This window comes from Panthera pardus, unplaced genomic scaffold (assembly GCF_024362965.1).
Source record: "Panthera pardus isolate Hobbes unplaced genomic scaffold, ASM2436296v1 HiC_scaffold_10, whole genome shotgun sequence".
In the NCBI taxonomy this organism is placed as follows: Eukaryota; Metazoa; Chordata; class Mammalia; order Carnivora; family Felidae; genus Panthera; species Panthera pardus.
The window spans coordinates 72744308-72769731 of record NW_026526655.1 but is presented as its reverse complement, the minus strand read 5'-3'; the positions used below and the strand labels follow the sequence as shown (position 1 = coordinate 72769731).

The 25424-nt window shown below is 39.7% G+C and overlaps 1 protein-coding gene across 12 annotated transcripts in view; it reads left to right on the top strand.

Annotated features, from left to right (window-relative positions):
* TANC1 (tetratricopeptide repeat, ankyrin repeat and coiled-coil containing 1) overlaps positions 1-25424 on the top strand; it is a 239857-nt gene that overhangs the window by 67883 nt on the left and 146550 nt on the right. For all 12 annotated transcript variants that reach the window (XM_019457149.2, XM_053908394.1, XM_019457190.2 and 9 more), the window contains exon 2: positions 11260-11339. In XM_019457149.2, the coding sequence (XP_019312694.2) occupies positions 11279-11339 (61 nt within the window). In that variant the 5' untranslated portion in view covers positions 11260-11278. The remainder of the gene's footprint in view (positions 1-11259; positions 11340-25424) is intronic.

Below are 25424 nucleotides of genomic sequence, written 5' to 3'. Positions count from 1 at the left end.
CCTGATTTAGGGCACACAGCTGGGGAATGGCCTGACCGTATGAGGCAGTGCGTGTGGGAGAGGCCAAGCCTTGGGTATCACCCTTAACTAGGAAGCCTGATCCAGTTAATTGGAAGACTATACTTGCTGGACCTTAAACACTTTTAAAAAGGATAAGGAGAGCATCCAAGAAAACAACACCATAATAAAATACACTTGTCCCATATATCCAACCTGGCTTTCCTGTTTTTGTATATTGTCTCACGGTGTAAATCCCCACAGGTCTTTTTCTCCTGCAATGCCAGGCTGGTTATTGTGGGTGGGTTAGTAATTTGGTGGTGATGGACTTTCTTGTTAAGTAGAACTTTTATAGATTACTATGAACACTAATCATGGGACTTGGCATTTAATTGCTAGGAGTGGTGCATACGTGAAATACCCCATCTTGCTAATGTGTGCCAGTCAGTAAATTGCGGTTTAATTTTCTGAATTTCAGTGGTTCTGTTAGTGGGATAAAACTGAGCTACTGTTTCTCTGGAAGCTCCTGGGCTATTAGCAGACCACTTAGCAAGTCTGAGTAATTGTCCTGTTGAGTCTGACTCTGATTCTTTGAGTCAGGGTTCCTAATCCTGAGATCATTGGATGCACTTCAGGGGTTCTGTGAATGTGGAGGGATGGAGAAAAAAATTTACATCTTTATTTTCACAACCTTTAACCAGAATGTGGCTTTTCCTTAAGTCATGAAAACATGCAGCATACAGTAGCACCTGTGGCTTTGGCAAGTAGAAATCAGATTTTGGTATCACATTGTGGGAAATAGTTTAAACCATCGTTTATGCCCATCATTGCTGAGAAAACTACAGTAGCTGTTAGCCCTGCTGCTGTGTCTTGTTATGTATGTGTTAAGCACACATCACTATTATCACATCTTTGCTTCTTAAATAGTTTTATATGTGCATTTCAGTGTAACTGATTTTCTTTGTAAGCGTATTTTCTTCATCAGAATCATTCAGAAACATTCTCATGAGAGGATCTAGATTGCTGAAGCAGTCCGTGTCCCTTAAAAGGTCATAAGCTTCTGCCTTGGATGGCATCCTTGTGTCTTTCTCATCTTGCTTTGAGACTAGATTAGTTAACTTAAAAAAAAAGAAAAGTCTTAACATATTTGGCTTTTGCTTCCTAGTTGTCTTTGACTTTTATCATCTGGAGCTCTGACTTCCCCCCATTTTGGGGCTCTTGGGGTGAATGATAAAATAAGACCATCCCCTATTTCCAGGTGACCTTTCTTAGGGCCCACTGTAGCAGTCCCCCTTAAGACGGCTTACTACAATGAGTGTTTATGGCCAACAATGGTTTCCCTTACAAATTTCAGAAAAGAATACACAGTGCTCCATGTGTTGATATTTGCTGTAGCTATGGAAAAGATGATATTTGCTGTAGCTATGTATTAGTTTCAGTGAGTTCTCCATTGCATTATTGTGGCAGGCATACCCTAGTTTATTTTAGAACTTTCTATCCAAAGTTAAAACCTTATTATGTCTATTTGGACTGTGTAAAACTGCCCAGAGAAATGCTGGGCACCAGGCCATTCCTTGCCCCATCTCCTATTAACAGGTTTTATGAAATTCATTCAGTGAGAAATGGGGTGGGATTTTTGAGATCCTTTTGAATACACCGTTCCTAACTTCTGGATGTTAGGAATAGGGGAAGCATTGCCCATGTGACATGGAGGTCTCTATCCCAAATACTCTCCCCCATTGGCAATATGGCCCATCTTCCAGTATTGTTCTTTTGTGAGCTCAGGAATTGAAGAACTTGCTTATTCTAGCATGTATTTTGTAGCATGACACCTCCAGGTCACAAATATTGACAACACTGATGGTTAAAATAACTCCTGGATGCCTAGCAGAACTTGGGCAAGTGGACAGTAGGTGTCTCTCAATAGAGCCAGACTCTTTCAGTATAGGTTTGAAACCTGGGATGCTGCTCTGTGGATGGAGGTGTGTGTGTGTGTGTGTGTGTGTGTGTGTGTGTGTGTGTGAGAGAGAGACCAACGATGATTTTTTTTTTTTCCTCCTATTTGGCAGTTTTTTTCTGTCTGTCCACCTCATCAGGCCCCTGGGAGCTAGTCTGTCTCATTTTTTAATTAAAAAAGGAGGCATAGGAGGGACTATATAGTTAGGCTCTAGAGCAGGACAATCTGGATGGACACCCTGGTTCTGCTCCCTTGAGCTGTGTGACCCGAGCAAATCACTAGCTTCTCTCTGCCTTTGTAGAATTGGGATCTTAATAGTACCTTCTGTGGATGGTGGTGGTAAGGATTAAATAACAATATATGTAGGCTAAGTGCTTAGAGCAAGGCCTGGTATGTAGTTAGTGTGAAATAAGTGTTGCTGGGTGCACATTAGAATCACCTAGGGGAGTTTAAAAAAAAATGACACTGGGTGTTGGGAACTCCCATGCTAATGAAATTAGGACCTGGTGGGGGGAGGTTATAACCTTGTTTGGAGCATCCTAGCACATCACTGACAGGAGTGGAGGAGGGATTTTGATGTCTTCTGTAGGGCTTTAAGTGAAGGATCCATCTGTCAGCTACATAAGCAAGAGATCTTTGTGTAATGAATAGCTGCCTTTCACGGCATCTTTGAAGTTGTCTGACCTTTTTCACTTTGAGGCCAGATGCAGTGCAATTTAAAAAATGTAATTTCTTTAGATTTATAATACCAGACTTCATTCAGCTGGCATTGATTGATTACCTTTTAGCAGTTTTTGAAAAATGGACTTTCTGACATGTCTTCAAGGTCTCTTCTCCTTTCCTATAAAGGCTTATCACCCATGCCATAGACTCCACTGAGGGGCTCTTTTTTCATCTGCAGTGATGGTTTAGCAGTGATGGTTTACCAGCTACTATGATTACAGTGGTCTTATGAACCAGAAATAAAATTTTCCCTGTGAAATTATAGCACCTGTAGGTAGAAGAGGCCTGGTTGTCCAGTCAAGCCAGAAAGGGAGCAGTATTCCTGTTAGATACAGGAGTCCATAAAAGGGGAAATAACTAGCCCAAAGTTATTTTGTTTACATAATGCCTTCTATCCTTATTAAGGGAGTTGTAGTTGCTATACATCAAGAAGGTAGTCAGTGTAAGCTGGGAGCTCATAGATCTGTTAAATGACACAAGTGGAAAACTTCCCAGAAAGAAGGGAAAAGAGAAGAAAATGTAATCAGTGTGGTTGTTATAGAGCTAACTGCCATTGTGAGGAACACGGCTTGGGTCTCCAGTTGCTGTAAACCTTACAGGGGAGCATCCTGTGACCCTAGTTATATCCTCTACAGAGTTGTGTGAGAGAGGATGGAAGGAAGCATGTTCAAAGACTGTGGTTCATATTCAAACCCTGGGTGGTCCTCCGTGGGTTTTGACCTCATGGCCAGTGGGGCTCACGCTTGATGTTGGCCTTCTCCCAGCTCTCCTTGGCTGGATCCATAACAACTACACTTTCACCCTTATGCAAAAGCCACCTTGTCTTTGAAGCTTGTATTATGCACTCTCCTGGTCACCTCCCTGTCCCCCTCCTCTCCTCCCCCCAGTTCATTGAGGACTTTGGAGTCAGCCAGTCAGTGCCTGAGCTTTCAAGTTCTAGTTCCACCTTTACACATTGTGTAACTTTGAGAAAGTTGTTAATCTCTCTAAGCCTTTCTGCTTCTTTTGGTTATAAAAAAAAAAAAAAAAATCAGTAAGCTATCTCACAGGATTTTTTTTTTTTTTTTTGAGGATAAAAGGAGATTATATATGTATGTAAAACTCTTCACTTTACCTGATATATAGTAAAACTTAGTAAATACTAGCTATTCGGGTGATGGTTGATATCCCAAATGCTGCCTCCATTACTGTAATAAGCATCTGAATGGCCCTTCCATACACCTGGAATCAAGTTCTGTGATTTCTTTGCTTCCAGCAACCTGGGCTTGAAGACATTCCACTTTACCAAACAATGCTGTTGGCTATCATGTGATCTTTATCATTGTCTGGAATTGTTCCACATCCAAAATTTAAAAGTTTATTCAGAAGGACTGGACTTTTTTTCAACTTCCTCATTCACTTAGTGTGACTGTTTTGTTCTTTGATCTCCTTGAGACACAGTCCCTGTTCTCTCTGGCTATCAGACCTCTCGGGGCCTCCCTCCCTCCCTGTCTAGCCTTCATTCCATGGCGTACCACTCTCAGCACATCACAAGAGCACCCTTCTCAGTCTTGGAGCTCCTGTGCTGGCCATTCATTCGCTGGCTCATTCCTCTCCTCCTCTGGGTGGTCCGTAGGGCTGAGCATGAGGATACAGTTGCACACTCTGATCTGGTGCCATGGCTTGCTCTGCAGCCTAGATTGGGCAGTCAGAGCTGTTCAGCTGTCCTTTTAATCTTGTGCTTACCTTCCTCTCTTCTGCAAGGGCTGTTTTCAACCTTCACTGCTCCTTTCATACCTTATTTTTACTTTATAGAGAAAATGGAGGCATGAACTCCTAGCTTCCTGCCCATGTTTGTTAATATCATTTTCTTCCCTTTCCATCATATTATGTTTGACTTCGCATCCTTCTTTGCTTGGTACAAATACTTAGGAGTGTATAAAATGAAAAACTCCAAGCATAGGGCTGATTCCTTAATTGGAAAATCAGGTTGTAACCCTGTCTCTCTTTGCTGCCAGCTGGCCCAGGAGAGTCAGAACAATTTCCTCTAATCCTCAGAGCCTTGCATTTTATTAAAAAAAGTTTTTTGTTAATGTTTATTGATCTTTGAGAGAGTGTGAGCGGGGTAGGGGCAGAGAGAAGGAGACAGAGAATCCCAAGCAGGCTCGGCACTGTTGGCACAGAGCCGGATGCGGGGCCTGAACCCACGAACTGTGAGCTCATGACCTGAACCAAAATCAGATGCTCAACCAACCAAGCCACACAGGCGCCCCAGGACTTGCGTTCTAAATGACACTATTACGTTTGTTTAAATTTATTAAGGGATGGCAGTCTATTTTGAGATACAACCCTTCCCTTGGAGAATTATAGATGGAATAAAATTCTGTTCCTCCCCAAAGTATCCAGTGGTACTGGAGTGACCATACAAATTCTGTGCTGATGTGGGGAGTGGGGCAGGGTTTGACCATCAGACCTAGAGGAGGAAGCAGGTGGGTAAGAAGGCCTCAGGAGTAGGAGGGGCTTTGAGGTAGCTTTTGAAGTGGGCTCGGGGGGAAATGCCTATGCTTTCTCAAATAGATCTACATATCTATGAATGTCTGGCTGGTGGTGGTGGTGGCAATATGGTGGTTACTTTGTCTTCTAGTTAGGAGCTCTAGTTAGGAGCATTGCTGTTGGAGTAGGGAGGTATGTGCTTGGTTGGGGAGCTTCCAACCTGATGGCAGCTTCTGGGTGAGCAGGGGGTTTCTGTAAGGTTGGTGCTCAATCTTGTACAACAGCCATTGGCCCGGGAGGCATAAAGATTATTGCCAGAAGTGCTGCCCTTGGTTATCTTCCCATCTGAGTTTTTCCTGGTTGGAGGAGAATGTATTGATTTCAGGGTTTGATTTTTCTGTCATTGTACTTTTTCCTTCTGTATGCATATTTGAAATACCAAAATAAAACCTCCCTGTGACCTTCTGAAGGCCTGATAAAAGAACAGATCCTGCTGTGGAAATGTATAACTTTGACCATAAACTTGGAAACCAGTGGTTAGTACTGGAAAAAATCTTAAATTATTAGTCCACACCCCTTGCCATTGATTTTTGAGTTCCCTTTCATGACAACCTGTTGTTCATTCATTTAAAAAATGTACCTAGTGTTGATTGTGTATTAGGTACATTACAAGGTGCTGAGAGGGATTTGTAGAATTAACATTTTTCAGCATGATTTTGAGTCATAACCATATATCAGTACAAAGTGGGATGTGGAATTAAAGATAACCCAAAAAAATTTTTTTTAGTGTTTCTTTATTTTTGAGAGAGAGCGAGAGCATGAGCAGGGGAGGGGCAGAGAGAGGAGGAGGCACAGAATCCGAAGCAGGCTCCAGGCTCTGAGCTGTCAGCACAGAGCCTGACGTGGGGCTTGAACATATCATGACCTGAGCTGAAGTCAGATACTTAACTGACTGAGCCACCCAGGCAACCCTAAAGATAACTTTTTATGGCTATGGCCTGGGAAGGCTTTATGGAAGAGGTAGACAAGTTGGGCTGAACAAATCTCTTCACAAAATAAAAAAGCTCCTGCAGTCAGAAGGAAGTAGCTTAGTCTTGTTTTGCTTCTAAAGTGAAAATTTCTTTTTGCCAACTAGTTCACAAAATGAGAACTTCTTTAAACAAACTTGCATATAGTAATTGTCTAGTAATTTGAAATACCAGCTTGGGAGAGTCAGGTTTTTTAATTTCTTAATTTTGTAAAAGATTTTATTATTTTTCAGGAATCTTTATACCTAATGTGTAGCTTGAACTCATGACCCTGAGATCATAAGCCACATGATCTACTGACTGAGCCAGCCAGGTGCTCTAGGAGAGTCAGGTTTTTTTGTTTTTTTTTGTTTTTGTTTTTGTTTGTTTGTTTGTTTTTAAAGAAACTTTTCCCCAAACAACATGTATACCTTCCTACAGAATATGTAAAATATGGGTTGAAAGTGATTTCAATCTAATTGATAGTTTCCACTTAATTTGTGCATCAGAATTTAAACATATGAGTTGAGACTTCATGCCAATAGATCTTTTAAATTCACACTGTGGGACTGTAAATTTACTATGCATTTAATAACTCATACTCAAATCGGAAGTCTTTTTGCTTATGACCAGCCTAACTAAAGAAAAGAACAGCAGAATTAGAGGTACAGTTTGTAGAGTGGTTTTGAATAAAGAAGAGTGAATGATTGGGCCTGTGTGTCTTGGGAAATAAATTATAGCCCAGTGTCTCCCCCACCTTTTCTGGCTGACGCATGTGAATCCTGGAGAAGTTCAGTGACTTGTTCCTAGTTACAATGTGTGGGCCACAGCTGGGATTAGGTCTCTTGATTCTTACGCGGCTTCTACTATAAGAGGGGGAAAAAAGGCTGGGGTTAGGGGGCACGGGGCACCAGGAGCCAGAGCAGGGAGAGAGACCTACTGGAATTTCAAGTATTCATCAGGGGTTGTTTTTTCCCCAGCTTCATGGGAGCTCTAAAAGAATGTTGAGATGTGGCTCTTGCTTTCAGGAAGCTTCTATAATGTAATTTTCCGTGAATTTCCAGCCAAGGGCCAGTGCCCCAGCTAGCAGGTCCCTTTGTTTCCTTTTGTGGTCTCTATGCTGCTTTGTTTTCTTAATTTGCCCTGTTCTATATATTATTTATCTTGAAGGGTGCTTCAGACCTCCCACTGCCACCACACATTTCCTTTCTTTTAATAAACACTGAGGATTGCTAATGCAAAGAAAGTTCCACAGGTAGTCATACCAGAGGACATGGCTATTATTTTGATAAGTCAGACCTTAGTAGGGTGGAAAATATTTTCAAACCCTTAAAGATGAGGATGTTTTTGATGTCTCTCCCTTTTCTGGGGAAAAAAAATCCTTAATTATGTACAACTTAGTTTTCAGTGTTTCACTTGTAAATATTGCTATTTTGATTTGCTTAATTTTGGCAAAAGGGAGCCACCTTCAGAAACAGCGTTGCTTTGAGGTCAGATATATGGTTTGATGGGAGATGCTCCTTCTAGTGGAGTGCATACAAACTCAGGATAACTGGATAATAAGATTTTGTTACCAGGAGATTTTAAGGTTAATTCAGGTGTTGACTTGAAGGGGTATTAGGAAATGTAGCATTCCTTCCGTACTGTCTCATTGCCTGATGTCACATGAATTTAACTGTGTTTTCTGTTTCTGTGTTTCTTGTGAATGAAAATCTATAGGAATGTTCCTTGTAACTTATAAACTGCTATAAATGTTGGCTAATTGCTTGATTTGGAGGAAGTCGCTCATCTGTGTTCATTGCAGCCTAGTTAAATCTGTCAACAAATACGGAGAACAGAGTGGGTATGAAGCCTGTGTTCTGGCTTCTGTTTGTATTAAAGAATTAGCATAGTCCCTGCCCTCAGCTCACAGATTCCACTTGGAATTGTGTAAACAGGCAGTATGGCACTCCAGAAGAGGAGAATTTTAACACTATGTTACTCTGTGATTTCAGACAAGGTGGTCATGGTTACGATGCTGCCATTGTGACCGCAAACCAGAACAGATTGGTCTTGTATTTAAATCCTCCCTGTTTTACTTAGGGTGATCTTTGTTATAATTTGCATATCATTGTAATCACTGTGTAGAATGCTAACACATAACATGGAGATGTTGTGCCTATCCCCAAAGACTTTGTGTTAAAGGAGAAATCCAAAAAGTGAAAGTAAGCTTGGTAGTTTATTTAACTTCTGGGCATTTTAAAAGGAAGAACCTATGGTATTTGGGAAACTTAGATGTTGAATGATAGTAGGAAAATAAGGAAACTCCTCTCCTCTCCTCTCCTCTCCTCTCCTCTCCTCTCCTCTCCTCTCCTCTCCTCATTGGTTGTCTAGGGTTAACATTATTTATTCACATTTTATTTTCTTTTAAATGAAAATTACAGCAACTTTCCCCCATTAGAGAATTTCAGAGCCTGATCTAGGGGCTAGTCTTTTCTCTCTTCCTCGAAAGTATATAATTTAAATAAATAGAAGCTGAAGTTACTTTTGTACTCAGGTACACCCAGTTAAAGTTTCTCCAGGTCATAGTTCAAATAAGTCTTAGAAAATAAATTTAAGCTTTTCCCCTTGACTTGCTATTTATGGAGGAAAGCAGGAACTGGAAAGAAAAATTACAGTGGCTATCTGATAGCCTCTTTCACTTAACTCAAGACCACTGATGTGGAAGATGTGACTATCCTGAAAATAGCTGAGCTCCCCAAAGTAGGCATCCAGGGAGTCTGGGATGAGATGCCCAAGCCTGTGTCTCCTAGTCCTCACCCTGTGGGACATGTCTTTCCCATGGCAAAGCAGATATGCTGTGGGTTGGAGATGACCAGGGTGATTAATCAGGGGCAGCCTCACTGCCATGGTGGGGCCTGAGCCAGTCTGTGGTCCAGAGAAGTACGCTCTGGGAGAGCTCACTAAGGGACCATAGCCAAGCTCTGTTGGCACGACTCCATCAATAATTTTCTTTTATTTTTGAAGTATGTTGTCTTTGTTAAATGACAAACCTTGAAGGTTGATTGATTTGGAAAAGAAAAAATCCAAGCTTAGCAGGCATCTATTATTGAATTTTGTCCACCATTTTTTACACAACATTTTTCAGTGTTTCTTTTAAGCATGATCATAGAAATTGGTGTTGCCACAATTTGGTGGTCTTCCCAGGTTCAGTGCTTGCCCTTCAGGTGAAACCCAAATCTTTGCACCAGGGTTCACTGAAGTAGCATTTTAATTTTTTTAAGTTTTTAAATTTATTTTGAGAGAGAAAGAACATGGGTGTGCCTGAGTGGGGTCGAGGGGCAGAGAGAGAATCCATAGCAGGCTCCATGCTGTCAGCACAGAGCTTGACGCAGGGCATGAACCTACAAACTGTGAGATCATGACCTGAGCCAAAACCAAGAGTTGGACACTCAACTGAGCCCCCCGGGCACCCCTCACTGAAGCAGACTTTTTAAAAAAAATTAGGCTGTAAGCTTTTTGTGTGTGCAGACTTGTTTTGTAAAGTGATTTAACTCCATTAAACTTTAGCTTTCTCCAAGTTCTGCTTAAAATACTGTCTTCCTGGTATCTCTAGGGTGGGTTGATTTGTTGTTGATTTTGGTTTGTTGGTTTGATTGCTCTTGCCCAAAGCTTTCACTTTCTGAGAGGAGAGGTAGTGTGTTGGAAGGAGAAGACCCTTGTTGGGGGCCTGCACATTTGGATTCTAGCCCTGCTGTTAATTAGCTGTGTGACCCTGGGCAGTCAGCCTTCCAGGGTCTCTGTTTCTTCGTCAGGGAAACAAAGGGCTTGGAAAAATAAATACAGGCCTGGACCAAATGATAGAAGGTCACGCTGTGTACTTGTGTGACTCTGTGAATGGCAGCACTTTGAGACTCTTGGCTCTCTGTGGTCCCCACAAAGGCTCTGTTTCACTCTGGGATTGAGCAGTTGTGTGGGGTGTTAGTTACATTGAGGCCATTTCAAGCATTCAACCTCACTAGGCAGGTGGAACCCGCTTCTCCCCAGCAGTTTCTCCCTCTTTTCCTTCTCTCCTCTCCTGTCCTCTCCTGTCCTGTCCTCTCCTGTCCTCTCCTGTCCTGTCCTGTCCTGTCCTTTTTTCCAAGAGCAACCTGCTTGCCTTCCACCTTCCTGTCCTTAGTGCCTTAACAACGCTGTGATGGGTAACACAACCTACTCGGATTCATTACCACTGGGAGTTGTCCAGCCATCTCCTCTGAGTTCCTGGAGGGGAGAGAGCTACTGGAGACTCAGAGATGAAATAATGGCCCTTTGTCTGCCTTTTGCTATAGGGATGGTTTTAGGTTTCATCTTAGGCCTGGGCCATTGTGGTGTTTTTACATGCTCAGTACAACCCTGTTTAAAAATGCAGCTTATCATTTAAAGGATTCAGCTGTAGCACCACAGAAGGTTCTACTTTCTTCCCCATCCCCAACCCTCCCACCCAACCCCTACCCCAAGTCCTAACTATATGTAGTAAAAACCCACTGTAATGTATGCTGTTTGATTGGGTCCCCTGACATCAGCTTTGAAATGTGTTTCCATTGTATTTATTTTATAAATGTTTATAAGGTTATGTTTTAATCTGATAAACTTACAAAATGTTTTCCTTGTGGTTATATAATCAGTAGCATCTGCAAAACGTGCCTTTAAACATGTAGCTTTCTTCTTAACCATTATCTTGTTGATTCTCTGTTCTAATGTTTTCTTTTGATGAACTGGGGTTAGGAGACCTGAATTCCTGTGCCAAACATCTTACAGTAACGTGCCCAGATTTAGCCTCGTAACCTTAATTAGATGTGGAATGCTGAGAATGCCCTGGTGTGAGTTTTTTTTTTTTTTAACTTTTATAACAAGACAGTGAACTTCTGATCACTTCATTAAATGTTATAAAATACTCTTTGTGTCTTTAGCATTTAGTTTCCCATCTTAGTCTCTTCAGAGAAAAATAATGTAAAACTCAAGGTACCTTTATATTCTCCTAAGCAATGTGTTAGAGCACAGGTTATCTTTTGTGTCAGTATGCAAGTTATATTCCAACTCATAACCCTTAATTCCTCTTCCCTCCCCTCCTTTTCTCTTTAGAAGCAAAAGAGTGTTGAAAATGTTAAAGGCTGTGCTGAAAAAGAGCCGAGAGGGAGGAAAGGGGAGCAGGAAGGAGACAGGTACGTACAGGAATGAGCTGAACAAGCAGGTGGGTATGGGACATCAACACCTGCTCACTCTAGGCTGAACGGATGCCCTTGCATCGGGAATGGGTCCCAAGGAGTGCTCTGGGTGAGAATGCACATAATCCTGGAAGCCATGAGAAATTAAATACATTTCTGAGCTCTTTTATGGGAAGTGACTTTGAAAACTGAGTTTGGGTTACGAACCAAATCCTTTCCACAGAACGCTTGGAAGGTTCATAATTTTAACAGAACATTCAGATCCAGAGGCAGTCAGAGTTAAGACATGGAGGGATAGCAGGTGTGTCCAGGAATTTGATTTCTAGAAAGCCCTTTCCCTTTTCCCACACACGATTTCATTTTATGTGTTTGACCAACTGCTGGCTGACTGGTCCTCCTCTTTTGAGTATCAAATTTTCCGCCTAACAGGTGTAGCCTCACTCAGTGCCAGACTGCTAGTTTTCATTATGATGAGAGCTACTTAATTTGCCTTGGATTTCATTCCTGTTGATAGAGTTCTGGTGCATATGTAGTCATTGTGACTCTTCACTGCATTCCATGTGATAAACTCCTCTAAGGTTATTTTGGTGGCCACTAGTGGTCTGTTTCTCTTGCTAGGAAAATTACATATTTTTTACCATTATTGTACAATAAAAAATCTGTTAGCATTGATTGATTTCCCCAAGATGTGCTATTTCACTCTGCAAACTCACGATGATCTGGAGTTGGAGAGTGGCTGGTTTTCTGAGTTATTGTATACTGAATAACATTGCAGTTTTAATTTCTATTTTTTTAATGCTTATTTATTTGGAGAGAGAGCATGTGTGCGCACACACATGCCAGGAAGGGGCAGAGCGAGAGAGAGAAAGAGGGAGAGAGAATCCTAAGCAGGGATACTCCATGCTCACAGTGCAGAGCCCAGCACGGGGCTTGGTCTCACGCACGAATGGTGAGATGATGACCTGAGCTGAGATCAAGAGTTGGATGCTTCACTGACTGAGCCACCAGGCGTCCTGTAATTTCTATTAAAGTATAAATAAGTACACTTATTACCAAAACATCACTGAATTATAGTTAACTCTTCAATTGAAAAGATGTTGCAATAGCTTTTATTACATAATGTTACTATGTAATGTGTGTGTGAGATTCATAATGTATGTTATGTAATGTTAATGATCATATTAATATGTGTTGTTTCTGTGCTTAAGAGAATAGGTGGGCTTAAACTTTTTAGTTATATGGAATTTAGACAAATTTTCTGTTATTAATTAACCCTTAAACCAAAAAGTCTGCAAAATGTCAAACTTACTTTAAAAGTAGAGTCTTTAGGAGTGCCTGGGTGGCTCAGTTGGTTGAGTATCTGACTTTGGGTCAGGTCATGATCTCACGGATGTGAGTTCGAGCCCCGCATCGGGCTCTCTTGCTGTCAGTGCAGAGCCTGCTTTGGATTCTCTCTCTCCCTCTCTCTCTCTCTCTCTCTCTCTCTCTCTCTCTCTCTCCCTCTCTCTCTCTCTCCCTCTCTCTCTCTCTCCCTCTCTCTCTCTCTGTTCTTCCCCTGCTCCTGCTCGCTCTCTCAAATAAATATTTAAAAAAAGATACCCTTTATTGTAAAGTTACTGTTAAGATTCTATTAGAAGCTTCTCATTAATACCTGTATAGCAGATACAAAAAAAGAAACCAGTTTCTAACGATAGAAACAAGAGACCATATTCTGCTTTTAATCTTAAAAAACCAATCCCTACCTTTTGAATAATTAATTAGAATGGTTACTATAGAGATTTTTCAGTACACATGATTTCTGTCCAGGAGGATATTCACCCTCTGCTGGGGCAAGGCCAAAATATCCTTCTTTTGATTTCTCTGAAAGCTGTTTAAAAAAATTTCCCTCCCCAGTTTTGGCTTGTCTGACACTCATGCTAGGGACTTTGTTAGTTGCTTCTTTACATGCCTTTGGAATTTTCAGCATTAAATTGGGTCCTAAGCTGTCTATCTAGCTGGAGCTGCCCAACCACTGGCCTGGATCTCCAAGCCAAAACTCCCTGCTTTGTAATGGAGTCTTTCACAGCAGACCCACGATGCTCTTTGACCAGTGCCAGTAAAATAACAGTACAGTAATGATGTGGGGCACCCTGCCTTTCAGAAGGGCCAGACCGTGAACATAGTTTGCATTTGTAACTTTTCCAGTTTTAGAGCATGTGATTTTGGGTTCATTTCCCCCTCTGGTTGTTAAGAGCAACTACTGTTTTTTTCTGAATCATTTCTTCATAATAATTCCCACACTATGGCTTTTCACTAATGCAAACCAACTTGAAAAAGCAATGGGAACATTTCTCATAAAACATCTGTATGGTATGTGCCTTTTTTCTCTTAACTAGAATCTGGTTGTGGTAGTTGGGGAACAAAGCAGATGGAATTTTAAATCTTGATGAAGTTATGTCACAAGATGATTGAGGAAAATACTTGGAATTTGACCATTCGTATGTTAAGTTCAGTGCCAACTCTCATTATATAAGTAGATCATAGCTAAGTTTCTCTGTAAATTAAAGCTGGTTAATCTATGGAGACTGCTCTGAGACTTGGGTAATAATATCTCCTACAAGTGGAAAAATTTTGCTCTCCTGTTTCCAATTAAAACCAATCTTTGTTGCAAAGACAAAGGAAAATTCATTTTTATGTACTTGAACTCACAATTACAGAAATTTAGGAAATATTTATGTCTAAAGTACTGAGCTTCGCTTTTTATACATGTCTTGTAGGTTGTTTTTACAATCTTGAACTATACTTTTTTTTTTTTTAATCGAATCAGCTTTGAGAATTTGGAAAACATAATCACTGAGTTAAATTTAGTATTCTTCAAAAGAAAGCAGACATTTTTTCAGAAATATGTATTGAAAAGTCATTACATCCTCAGTTCCTATCCCTAAAAGAAAATGTCACATATGTGTACTTTAAATTATTGGTAAAATTTTAGGTATTGAAATTTATATGTATATAATGGTATTTGAAATAATGTATGTTGAGTATTAAACTATTAAAAGCCATTGGGTGAACTCTAAAAATGGTGAAATTCTTTTTTTTTTTTTTTTAATTATGCTTTTTATAATGTAGGGAATGCTTATAGCTAAGCAAAATGTGTTTTCTGGAGGCTGTTGAACTGTGTCAGAGAATGCAGTATTAAAAACTTGAAAATGTTTTTTGGGAAAGTACATTTGCTTTGTCCCCACCATTCCATCAGTGCAAATGAGTACTGTATTTCTCTTGACCTTGAGTTAGGCCCGAGGGAGCAAAAATCAATATTAAACCACAACGTGGGGAGAGCTAGATGAGGGCATCTATTTTTTTTTTTTTTTTTCCCTTCCCTGCTCTTATGTTAAGGACTTGATCTAAAGCAAATGTATTTATTTTGAAGCTCTCCAGAGGGGAGAGACCATGTCTTTTTAAGTGACCTTTGCTATCAAAAAACTTTCATGTTACTATTATTAAACCTACTTAATTTAAAGATGAAATAATTGCTGTGAGTATATTGAGAGTATTCTGATATAAGTATGGACCAAGTAAGAGTTTAGAGTCGATAAAAGAGCAATGTAGGGAATTAATATTTTTTCTATAGAACAGCACTGTTAGAAAACCAATAGGGAAAAGTCCCATTTTATAATAGAAACAAAAACTTTCATAGATCAACCTAAGAAAAAATGTACAAGCCTTACACTGAAAAAAAATAAAATAAAATAAAACTTTGCTGAAGCACTTACAGGAAGACCTGAATAAATGGAAAGAAATACTATGCTTTCCAAGTGGACAAAAGCGTTATTTTAAACCGATTAACTCTCATAGAATTACCTATACATTTCATTTAATCACTAATGAAATCCTATTTTATTTTTAAAGACATTGTTTATTTTGTTTTTGAGAGAGAGAGAGAGAGAGAGCATATGCATGCAAGTTGGGAAGGGGCTGAGAGAGAGCGGGACAGTTTCTGAAGCCGGCTCTGTGCTGACAGCAGAGAGCCTGATGCAGGGTTTGAGCTCACAAACTGTGAGATCATGACCAGAGTCGAAGTCAGATACTTTAACCAGGTGCCCTAAAGACATGGTTCTTTTAGAGCAGTTTTAGGTTCATAGCAAAATTGAGCAGAAGGTACAGAGGTTTCCCATATATCCTCTGCCCCCACTTACTCACAGCCTCCCCCGTGATCAACACCCCCCACCAGAGTAGTACATTTGTTACGATAGATGAACCTACACTGACACATCACAATCACCCAAATCCCACAGTTTACATTAGGGTTCACTCTTGATGTGGTACATTCTATGGGTTTGGACAAATGTGTAATGACCTGTACCTATTGTTATAGTATCCTACAGAGTATTTTCACTGCTCAAAAAAATCCTGTCATTTTTTTTTTTTTTAACACAAATAGCCAATTGATTTAAAAATTCATCTGGGAGAAAACATGGTTAAAAATAGCCAAGGAATAACTGAAAGTGTGGGGCAAGTGTATCTAAATGACTGAGCCTGGTTTCCATGCTGGGTTCTAGCTGCAGAAGTGGGACAGGTGTGTATTTTGACTTCTTAATTTTACAGGGTGAAGTGGACTTCACCTCCCACTGAGACATGCATTGAAGAGGAGTCTTCTGTCCTAGACATTGGCAGGTCCCCTCCACTTCAGAAACCAAGCACAAATCTGTAGGATAGCTCATTGGAATAGCTGCCACTTCCAGAGTGAATAAATGAGTTGGCTAGTTTTTTGGACTTTTTTTTTTTTTTGCCTATTGGGCTCCCAGAAATGAAACCTAATTTTTTGCTAACATCTTTGATATAATTGTAGCTTACAGTTGCTAGCAGTTTGGGTTTTTTCTTTTAATCCTGGAGACAGTGGCATCCTTCTGGAAGCAATAGGCAAGACCTGTTGCCCTTCTAGAGAGGGTTTGTCCCTCTCTCTGTATCCCTCCTTTCTGCTCTGTGCTAAGCTTGAAACCATAGTCTTTCGCCCTATCCAACTTTTGCAATTGTTCTGTTTTGGTGGGGAAGAAGCTCCAAGTTGAGGAAGAAGAACAAAGTTTGGTGAACTTCTAATTGAAGCACTGCCTCAATTAAAATATAGACTGCGTAAAGAAGGGTTGCTTAATATGCCCAAATAATTGTTTATTAGCCTTTTCCTTTCAGTTTAATTATTTGTGTTCTTTTTTTTCAGCAGGGAGGCTTAGTTTGAAGCAATTTATTAAAAAAAAAACCACATTTGACCTTCACCTTTTCATCGTTAAAACCCAGCTGGTCGGCTAAGTGCACTTGTAATGGTGTTAATTAAGGCATTGGATAGTCTGTAAACTTGAATGTGTATTGAATTAATCTGTTAGCTTTGCATCTAATCCTTCACTTTGAATTTGTAGTAAAAGGAAGCTGTTTGCCTCTAAAGTTTAAAAGCCACTGATGTGATTGTTAAATGTGGTATTTTAAGCCATTCCAGGCTGCAGTCTGGTTTTCAGTGGTACCTTCTAAAAATGCCTCCATACAAACGATGCTTTGTTTTATCCGGAAAATATGAAGCTGCTTTTGATTATTCTGTGCTGCATTGCCCATTTTCTGTGGTTGTGGACTATTATTTAGGAATTTAGTGCAGTGACTGTCTTGCTGAGCTATGGATATATGGTATCGTGTTGTTAACGGACTCCAAAAATGTTTCCCAAGCAACAAAACAGGCAGAAATAGTTCAATCTAAAGGTATTGTATTTCTCTTTACCAGGGCACTTAAGAAAATTCTGTAAAATATTGGGACATGATATAAAAACAGAATAGAAGCCAGGTTGGTTTTTGGTAAAGTCAGGAATGCTGTTCCCTCTGGTTTGATATGGTTCCTTCACCATTTTTTCTTTGTTGTCTATACATGTCTCAAAGTCTATAAAAAGCACAGACTTTGGAATTAGAAGTCACAGATTCAAATCCCAGCTTGATCACCTCCTAGTTTACTTGAATTTGGACAAATTTATTCACTAAGCTACCTTACAGGGATGTTGTCAGGGTTAAATACAAGGACCTTTTTGCAGAAGTCTCACTTGACACATGGCTTCTGCTAAATATTCAGTAGAGCTTTGCTTTCCTTAGAACACTGTGTGGTGCCTTTAAGAACAAACAAAACCCTTGTAAAGCTTCTTGTTCTTCCCTTGAAGAGAAGGTGGGACTGCTCTCAGGAGTGATGTTCTAGAAGCTTCTTTCCACGACTTCCCATTTCCAAATACTCTGCCATCGTCTTTGCATACTGAAGTCTTTTTGTGCCATCTTTACCCTTTCCCTCAAACTGAGAAAGCTGAGTCATTTGTCTGTTGTATGGTGGTCTATTCTTTAGAAGTCCTTTACCTTTTAGCCTGTATCAAGTACTGCCATTTTATCCTTTTTCTTTGTGAAATTAAATGAAAAGCCTCTTTCCTTTGCTTAAAGAGATTTTGGGAGTCAGCGAGCAGCTTTAAGAATAGATTTCTAAGTACAGTTTATGTAGTTTCTGAGATGTTTCATTTCAACACATCCTTAATTAATGAAGGTCTTCCTGTTTAGAAGGCTCTGCCTTCCATCCTCTTTGTACCTTTTCCATATGTTTTAGGGAACTATAAAGGATGAAAGAGAGAAGGAAGAGAACAGATACTTAGCATTTATCATGTGTTAGGTGCCTACACATAATGGACCAAGCTGGTTCATCCTGAACAGCCTGTTTCCTGTGAAGGGCATAATTAGTGAAAGCTCTGGACACAGAAAGTGAAATCAAGACACTGCCTGGATCTTCTTTGTTTTTTGGCCAGTAAGACTTCCAAGAATTCCTTCATAAAGTTTGTGGCAGAATTCTCAAACAACAGCACTTATTTACTTGGGTCCTTCTTTGCATGTATAGTTGACCACGAAACAATGCAGGGATTAGGGATTCCCGACCCCCACATAGTTGAAAATCAACATGTAACTTTTGACTCCCCAAAACTTAACTACTAATAACCTGTTGGACTGGACTGAACTTAACTACTCATAACCTGTTGGACTGGAAGCATAACATAAACAGTCTATTAACATATATTTTATACATAGTATTAACATATATTTTATACATAGTATTATATACTGTATTCTTAAAATAAGGTAAGCTAGAAAAAAATTTGCTAGGAAAATCCTAAGGAAGAGAAAAATATATATTTACAGTACTGACTGTATTTATTGAAGAAAAAACATCCACGTATAAGTGGACCAATGCAGTTCAAACCTGTGTTGTTCAAGGGCCAACTGTATATGTGTAAATGTAGTAGGAAACTTAATAGAGAAATACAAAGTAACAACTCAGAGTCCAGTTTTTTGGGTCAAATCTAATTTCATTTATAAATACCATATTAAAAAATTTTTTTAATGTTTATTTTTGAGAGAGAGAGGGAGACAGAGTGCAAGTGGGGGAGGGGCAGAGAGAGAGGGAGGCACAGAATCTGAAGCAGGCTCCAGGCTCTGAGCTGTGAGCACAGAGTCTGATGCTGGGCTCGAACCCACAAACACAAGATCATGATATGAGCGGAAGTTGGATGCTTAACCTTCTGAGTCACCCAGAAGCCCCTAAATATTTTTTATTTTTTTATTTTAATTTTTTAAAATACTTCCTTTGAGGGAGACAGTGTGTGTGTGCAAGTGGAGGAGAAGCTGAGAGAGAGGGAGAAAGCAAATCCCAAGCAGGCTCCGCGCTGTCTGAGCAGAGCCTGACATGGGGTTCATTCCTACCAACCATGAGATCATGATCCGAGCTGAAATTAAGAGTCAGTTGCTTAACCGAATGAGCCACCCAGGCGCCCCTGGTTTTTATTTATTGTTTTATTTTATTAAAAAAATTTTTTTTAATGTTTATTTATTTTTGAGGGAGAGAGAGCATGAGCAGGGGAGGGGCAGAGAGTGAGGGAGGCACAGGATCGGAAGCAGGCTCCGAGCCAGCAGCACAGAGCCTGATGCAGGGCTTGAACTCACAAGCTGTGAGATCATGACCTGAGCTGAAGTCAGATGTTCAACTGACTGAGCCACCCAGGCACCCCTGGTTTTTATTTTTTTAAGTAGGCATCATGCCCAGCATGGAATCCAATGCAAGGCTTGAACTCATGACCCTGAGATCAAGAATTGGATACCTAACTGAGCCACCCAGGTGCCCCTATCAATACTTTTTAAAAAATAAAGTTGCTTTTCTGTAAACAAATAAACCCCCCAAACAATGGTCTTATTTTCTATATATCGAGTTTTCAAAGAACTTTGTCATGTGTAATTTCTTAATTCTCATAGAAGCTCTATATTTGAATTTTTATGTGACCAATTTGCATTTTCTAGGAGAATTCCAAGGTTTTATTTCTATTCTACAGGAATATAAAAATCTTGATTTCATATAATCTACTGGAAAATACAGTTTCTGAGGGGGGAGGTAAGCTACCAAAGATTTGATCTAGATTGACTTTTTTTTTTCTTTTTGTTCTGTGAAGGATGATATGAACTTATTATTCCTCTTAGGAATAATAAAGAGGCACTTTGATCATCCTCTTAGGAGGATGAGGCTTTGACCTTGCATTTGTCCTGCAGCTGATGGATGGCCACTAGGGGTAATCAGTTGGGTAGCCCTAGCCTTGGTGTAGAGCTTTAAATTGAGAAACCTTTATTCACATCTGATATCATGGCATTGGAAAGTAGGTCTCTATCCCACATTTCTCCCTGCTTTGGTAGCAGGCTAGTTGTGAAACAGCCATTAAAGGTGCTGGTGTAGACTCGGAGAATTCTTTTTTTTTTTTAAAGTTTGTGTATTTTTGAGAGAGAGTGTGAGTGGGGGAGGGGCAGAGAGAGGAGGAGACACAGAATCTGAAGCAGGCTCCAGGCTCTGAGCTGTCAGTACAGAGCTTGATGCGGGCCTCGAACCTATGAACTGTGGGATCATGACTCGAGCTGAAGTTGGATGCATAGCCAACTGAGCCACCCAGATGTGCCCCTAGAGTTGGAGAATTTTTAAGTTTTGGCGACCGCAGCACTATTTTAGGGGTAAAAATAAGACATGAGCAGTTGGTTTTTAATTCTTTACTTTCAAGTTTATTTATGTCAAAGTTTCCCATCTTTTTTTAAATTATTTTTTTTTTTAACGTTTATTTATTTTTGAGATAGAGACAGAGCATGAACAGGGGAGGGGCAGAGAGAGAGGGAGACACAGAATCTGAAACAGGCTCCAGGCTCTGAGCGGTCAGCACAGAGCCCGACGCGGGGCTCGAACTCACAGGCCGTGAGATCATGACCTGAGCCGAAGTCGGATGCTTAACCGACCAAGCCACCCAGGCGCCCCAAAAGTTTCCCATCTTTAAGGGAGTTTGGGGACACCAAACTGCTGGATTTGGTATATAATGACGGTCTTTGTGTCCTGAGACTGTCCTGGAACACAGAGTACTTAGGAAGGATGATGTCTCTGATAGGGGATACATACATAGGTGGCTGTAATAGTTTGAGCACTTGTCTGGAGTTTTTATAGATAAGGAGCCGACCGGCAGCAGAGGCTAGGAGCCTGGATGCAAACTCCTGACTAAGGATGGGAGAGAGCTACCTGTATACTGCTGATTTCCGATGATTGCACTTCTATTTCAGTTCTCAAAATTGAACTATTTATATGTTAATAATTTTTGTCTTTGGGCACCTGGGTGGCTCAGTTGGTTAAGTGTCTGATTTCAGCTCAGGTCATGATTTCACGGTTCATGAATTTGAGCCCCAAATCGGGCTCTGCGTTGACAGTGACAGTCACGATGGGATTCTCTCTCCTTCTGTCTCTGCCCCTCCCCTGGTAACAGTCTCTCTCTCACAGAAATTAAATAAATAAACTTTAAAAGGGGCTTCTTTGTCCCTACCTCTCACCGCCCCCCCCCCCCAAGAAAATTTTGTAGATAACTTTTGAGTTATATAGAAAATTTATTTCCAAGTGTCAGATATTAAAAATATATATATTTGTTTGATGGTATGTTTTCTTATTGTCTTAGTTCATGCTGCCATAACAAAATACCATGGACTGAGTGGCTTAAAAAACAGAAATTTATTTTCTCACAGTTCTGGAGGCCAGATGTCTGATACCAGAGCACCAGTATTGTTGGGTTCTGGGTAAGACTCTGTTTTGTAGACGGTTGCCTTCCTGTGTCCTCAAATGGTGAGAGAGACCACAAGCTCTCTGGTACCCCTTCTTAGAAGGACACTAATTCCGTCATGAGGGCCCCACCCTCGTGATGTCATTTAAAACTAATTATCTCCCAAGGGCCCCATCTCCAAATACCATCATATGGGGATTTGGGGCTTCAATAAATGAATTTTCAGGGGACACAATTCAGCCCACAGCACTTGTCTCTATTCTAATTACAAATGTAATATTGTATTTCATTGATTATAAAACACACCATTATTTCATGTACCTCTAAGGAAGAAAGACCTACTGACCTGCTGACATAATACTTTATTAATTAAAATGTTCATTTGACTTAAGTTTTCCCTTTTTCAGAGAGTTATTTTTACATATCTTAATCTTTTTCATAAAAGTGAAAGAAAATATAAACAGGTTGGTTAAGGCATTTCTAATTTATATTCACAGCCTTATTTTTGTAAGTCCTTATTTTTTTTTTTAACCTAGTTGTCACCATCCATTTTTCTACACACTACATTATCTTATCTGCCTTTGAGAGCATTAATGATAGAGTGTTTTTTGAGTCGGTTACTATATTCTCCAGGGCTTTCTTCCAAGCTGAAGATCTTCATTCTGCATATTTGATACTATCCTTTCATGATCTCCAAAGGAGATTTTAATGGAAAGTTTTCAGATAGAATCCAGGGTTCTTCTTCATTCCACAGTTAATCTTAAGTGCTTTGTTGACTGAAACCTGGAAAGGCTTAAAATTGTCTAGTCACCCTAAGTTTGTGGTCAGTGGCCTCCACATTACAATCACTGCTTGGCTGATAGTGATTTTTAAGATGCCATCGACTGTTAACATACATTTTGGTAGTGAAAACAAATATAGGTCTTTGAATCTATGCCCAATATAGCATGTGTTTATTGTAAAAAATTTGGAAAATACTAGTAAGAATAAAGAAAAAAACCCAGGATATTCTTTGTCTTTTGCCTTACCTCTCCAATGCCATTAGTCTTTGATCAATGCCTAATATTTTATTGAACTCATATACCATGATTTTGCTTGGGTATGTGCTTTTCTCGTTCATTGAAAACAAAACAGAAACAACCTCTGGAAAATAGGTATCTGTATACAAATCTCTGATTATTTTAGTAGAATGTTTCTAGGCAAGGAATTAATAGTGCAAGTAAGCAAACTTTTCAGAAGCTGGTCGTACCTCTTGCCAAATTGTTTTCCAGGAGGATTGTATTGATTGCCACCTGTGTAAGCAGTATGTGCATGTGCCTGCTTGCGTGACTCTTACTAGTATTGGGTATTTGTAGGTTTTAACAATCTTTGCCAATTTTATAACTTAAAACATGTTATTTGCTTTTAATTAGCTTTTTTTTTTAGATTGGTAGACCTCTTAAGTATTTAGTGCCCATTTATATTTTCTCGTTATTGTCTTTTTATGCCCGTGTCTAATTGACTCTTGAACAACATGGGGGTTAGAGACACCAACCCTCCACCTCCCTCCCTACCACAGTCAAAAATTCAAGTATAACTTTTGACTCCCCAAAACTTAATTAATAGCCTGTTTTTGACCAGACTTCCTGATAACATAAACATTAACACATTTTGTATATTTATTACTGTATTCTTAAAAAACAATAAGCTAGAGAAAAAAAGGTTAAAATCATAAAGAGAAAATATTTACAATATTTACAATATTGTACTGTATTTACTGAAAAAATATCTGTACTGTATTTACTGAAAATTTTACAATATTTACATATTGTACTGTATTTACTGAAAAAAAAAAATCTGCACTTAAGCGGACCCATGCAGTTCAAATCCGTGTTGTTCAAGAATCAACTGTTTATTTTTTTTATCTGTTGGGAATGTGAGAGGCTCTTCATTCTGGTTCTTCCCTTTTCCTAGTATGGCCCCTGGTATGTCAGAATGGGGTTTCTTTATAAAGTCACTCACCGAAGAATTTTTATTGAACTTACTAAAACTTGCCTGTGTTCCATTGGTAGAAGTGTCCCCTGCATTGTTGAAGTTTCAGTTTGTGCTGAGGCTGGAGATATGTTAGTCTGATTGGCTCTATTTAATAAATTTATAGAGAAACCAAAATAAAAGCATAAAACCAACTCAAAATGAATCATCAAGTTTTTCACAGTACTTGATAGCATTCTGTCTCTGTGCACAGTCAAAAAGTCTAAATACCTCCTACCACCTGGAGGTGCCCGAAGCTGGACTCCCGGTGAGTTGCTAACAGCAGGCAGGGATAGTTCCAGATAATTAGCATCTCCTTAATAAATTGCTGTATTCTCAAGTGTAAAAGTTTTTATCCATGGCTCAAAATCTTAGATTGTTATGTGTAGGGATTCTTTTTCAAACTAAGGTAAAATAATGAAAGGATTTAGATCTAGAGGAGTCTTAAGAAATTCACTGTCTTCATTTTTTTGAGGAATATTTGGAAAAGAGGCACTGAGCAACTGTCCAGCATTATATAGCTAGTTAAAACAAACATGGAGTCCAAGTGTAGTTTCTGACTCCAGACTAGTTCAGTTTCAATGTCTCTGGCTAGCTGCATTATTTTTGTTTCTAGCACTGAATAAATAGAAAACCTGTCCCTGAGATAGAAGATAGATTTCCTATATATTTATAATTTCTCTCTACAGGGATTATTTTGATTTCCACCCTGCCCCAGCCCCAAAGGATTATTTCTGAGTTTCTTACGTGGTCTTTATCTAGACCCAGTAACTGTGAGTGATATGTCTTCTTTTTCTTTATCTTAAGGACCATTTCTGCTTGGTGTCTTTGAGACTGTTACAAATCAGCCCTATTTAGTTTTTGTAAAGCCATTAAAATACTGTAAATGTAATAGTTAAATATAATGCAATCATTTTTTAAAAAGCTATGCAATGATATTAGAAATAGACAGCATTCCTATTTCTTCTCTGCTTTTTCCTTTGTACTCCCTAAGGCAATTAACATTCATAGGTTATTTGATCTAAGTATTTTCTTTTATTTTTTTTTTTTTAATTTTTTATTTTAACGTTTATTTATTTTTGAGACAGAGAGAGACAGAACATGAATGGGGGAGGGTCAGAGAGAGGGAGACACAGAATTGAAACAGGCTCCGGGCTCTGAGCTGTCAGCACAGGGGCCCGATGCGGGGCTCGAACTCACGGACCGCGAGATCGTGACCTGAGCCGAAGTCGGCGCTCAACCGACTGAGCCACCCAGGCGCCCCTGATCTAAGTATTTTCTATGCATATATGTGTATATGTACACACATATGTGCATGTGTAGATCCTTAAGAAAATCCAGACTTTACACTGTTTTATTTTGCAGATTTGTTGATTGTGTTTTTAGACCTTTTTCATATCAGCACACACTAATATATAGGCTTTTAAAAAGTTGCTCAGTATTTATTACATTGGACAGGTAGCCTGTGGTTTCTTTATTCCCCTGTTGACGGTTGTATCTCTTTTGTTGTCATCATTATCATTAGTACTAGACTGAACTTCCTTGTACATACCTGCCTGCGCTCTCATAAAAATAACTATAAGAAAAAGTTAACAAGTTTGTTCATTTATCAACTTCCTAGATTTTTGTCAAATTGCCCTTCAAAAATATGGCATTAAATTTACAACTCCACTTGTGGGACTCCTGGCTGGCTCAATTGGTTAAGTGTCCAACTCTTGGTTTTGGCTCAGGTCATGATCTCACCATCATGAGATCATCTGGGCTTGGTGTGGAGCCCAGCTTGGGTATCTTTCTCTCCCTTTCATTATGCTCCACCTCCCTCAAAATAAATAAACTTAAAACATGTAAAATAAAAATGTATAGGGGCGCCTGGGTGGCGCAGTCGGTTGAGCGTCCGACTTCAGCCAGGTCACGATCTCGCGGTCCGTGAGTTCGAGCCCCGCGTCAGGCTCTGGGCTGACGGCTC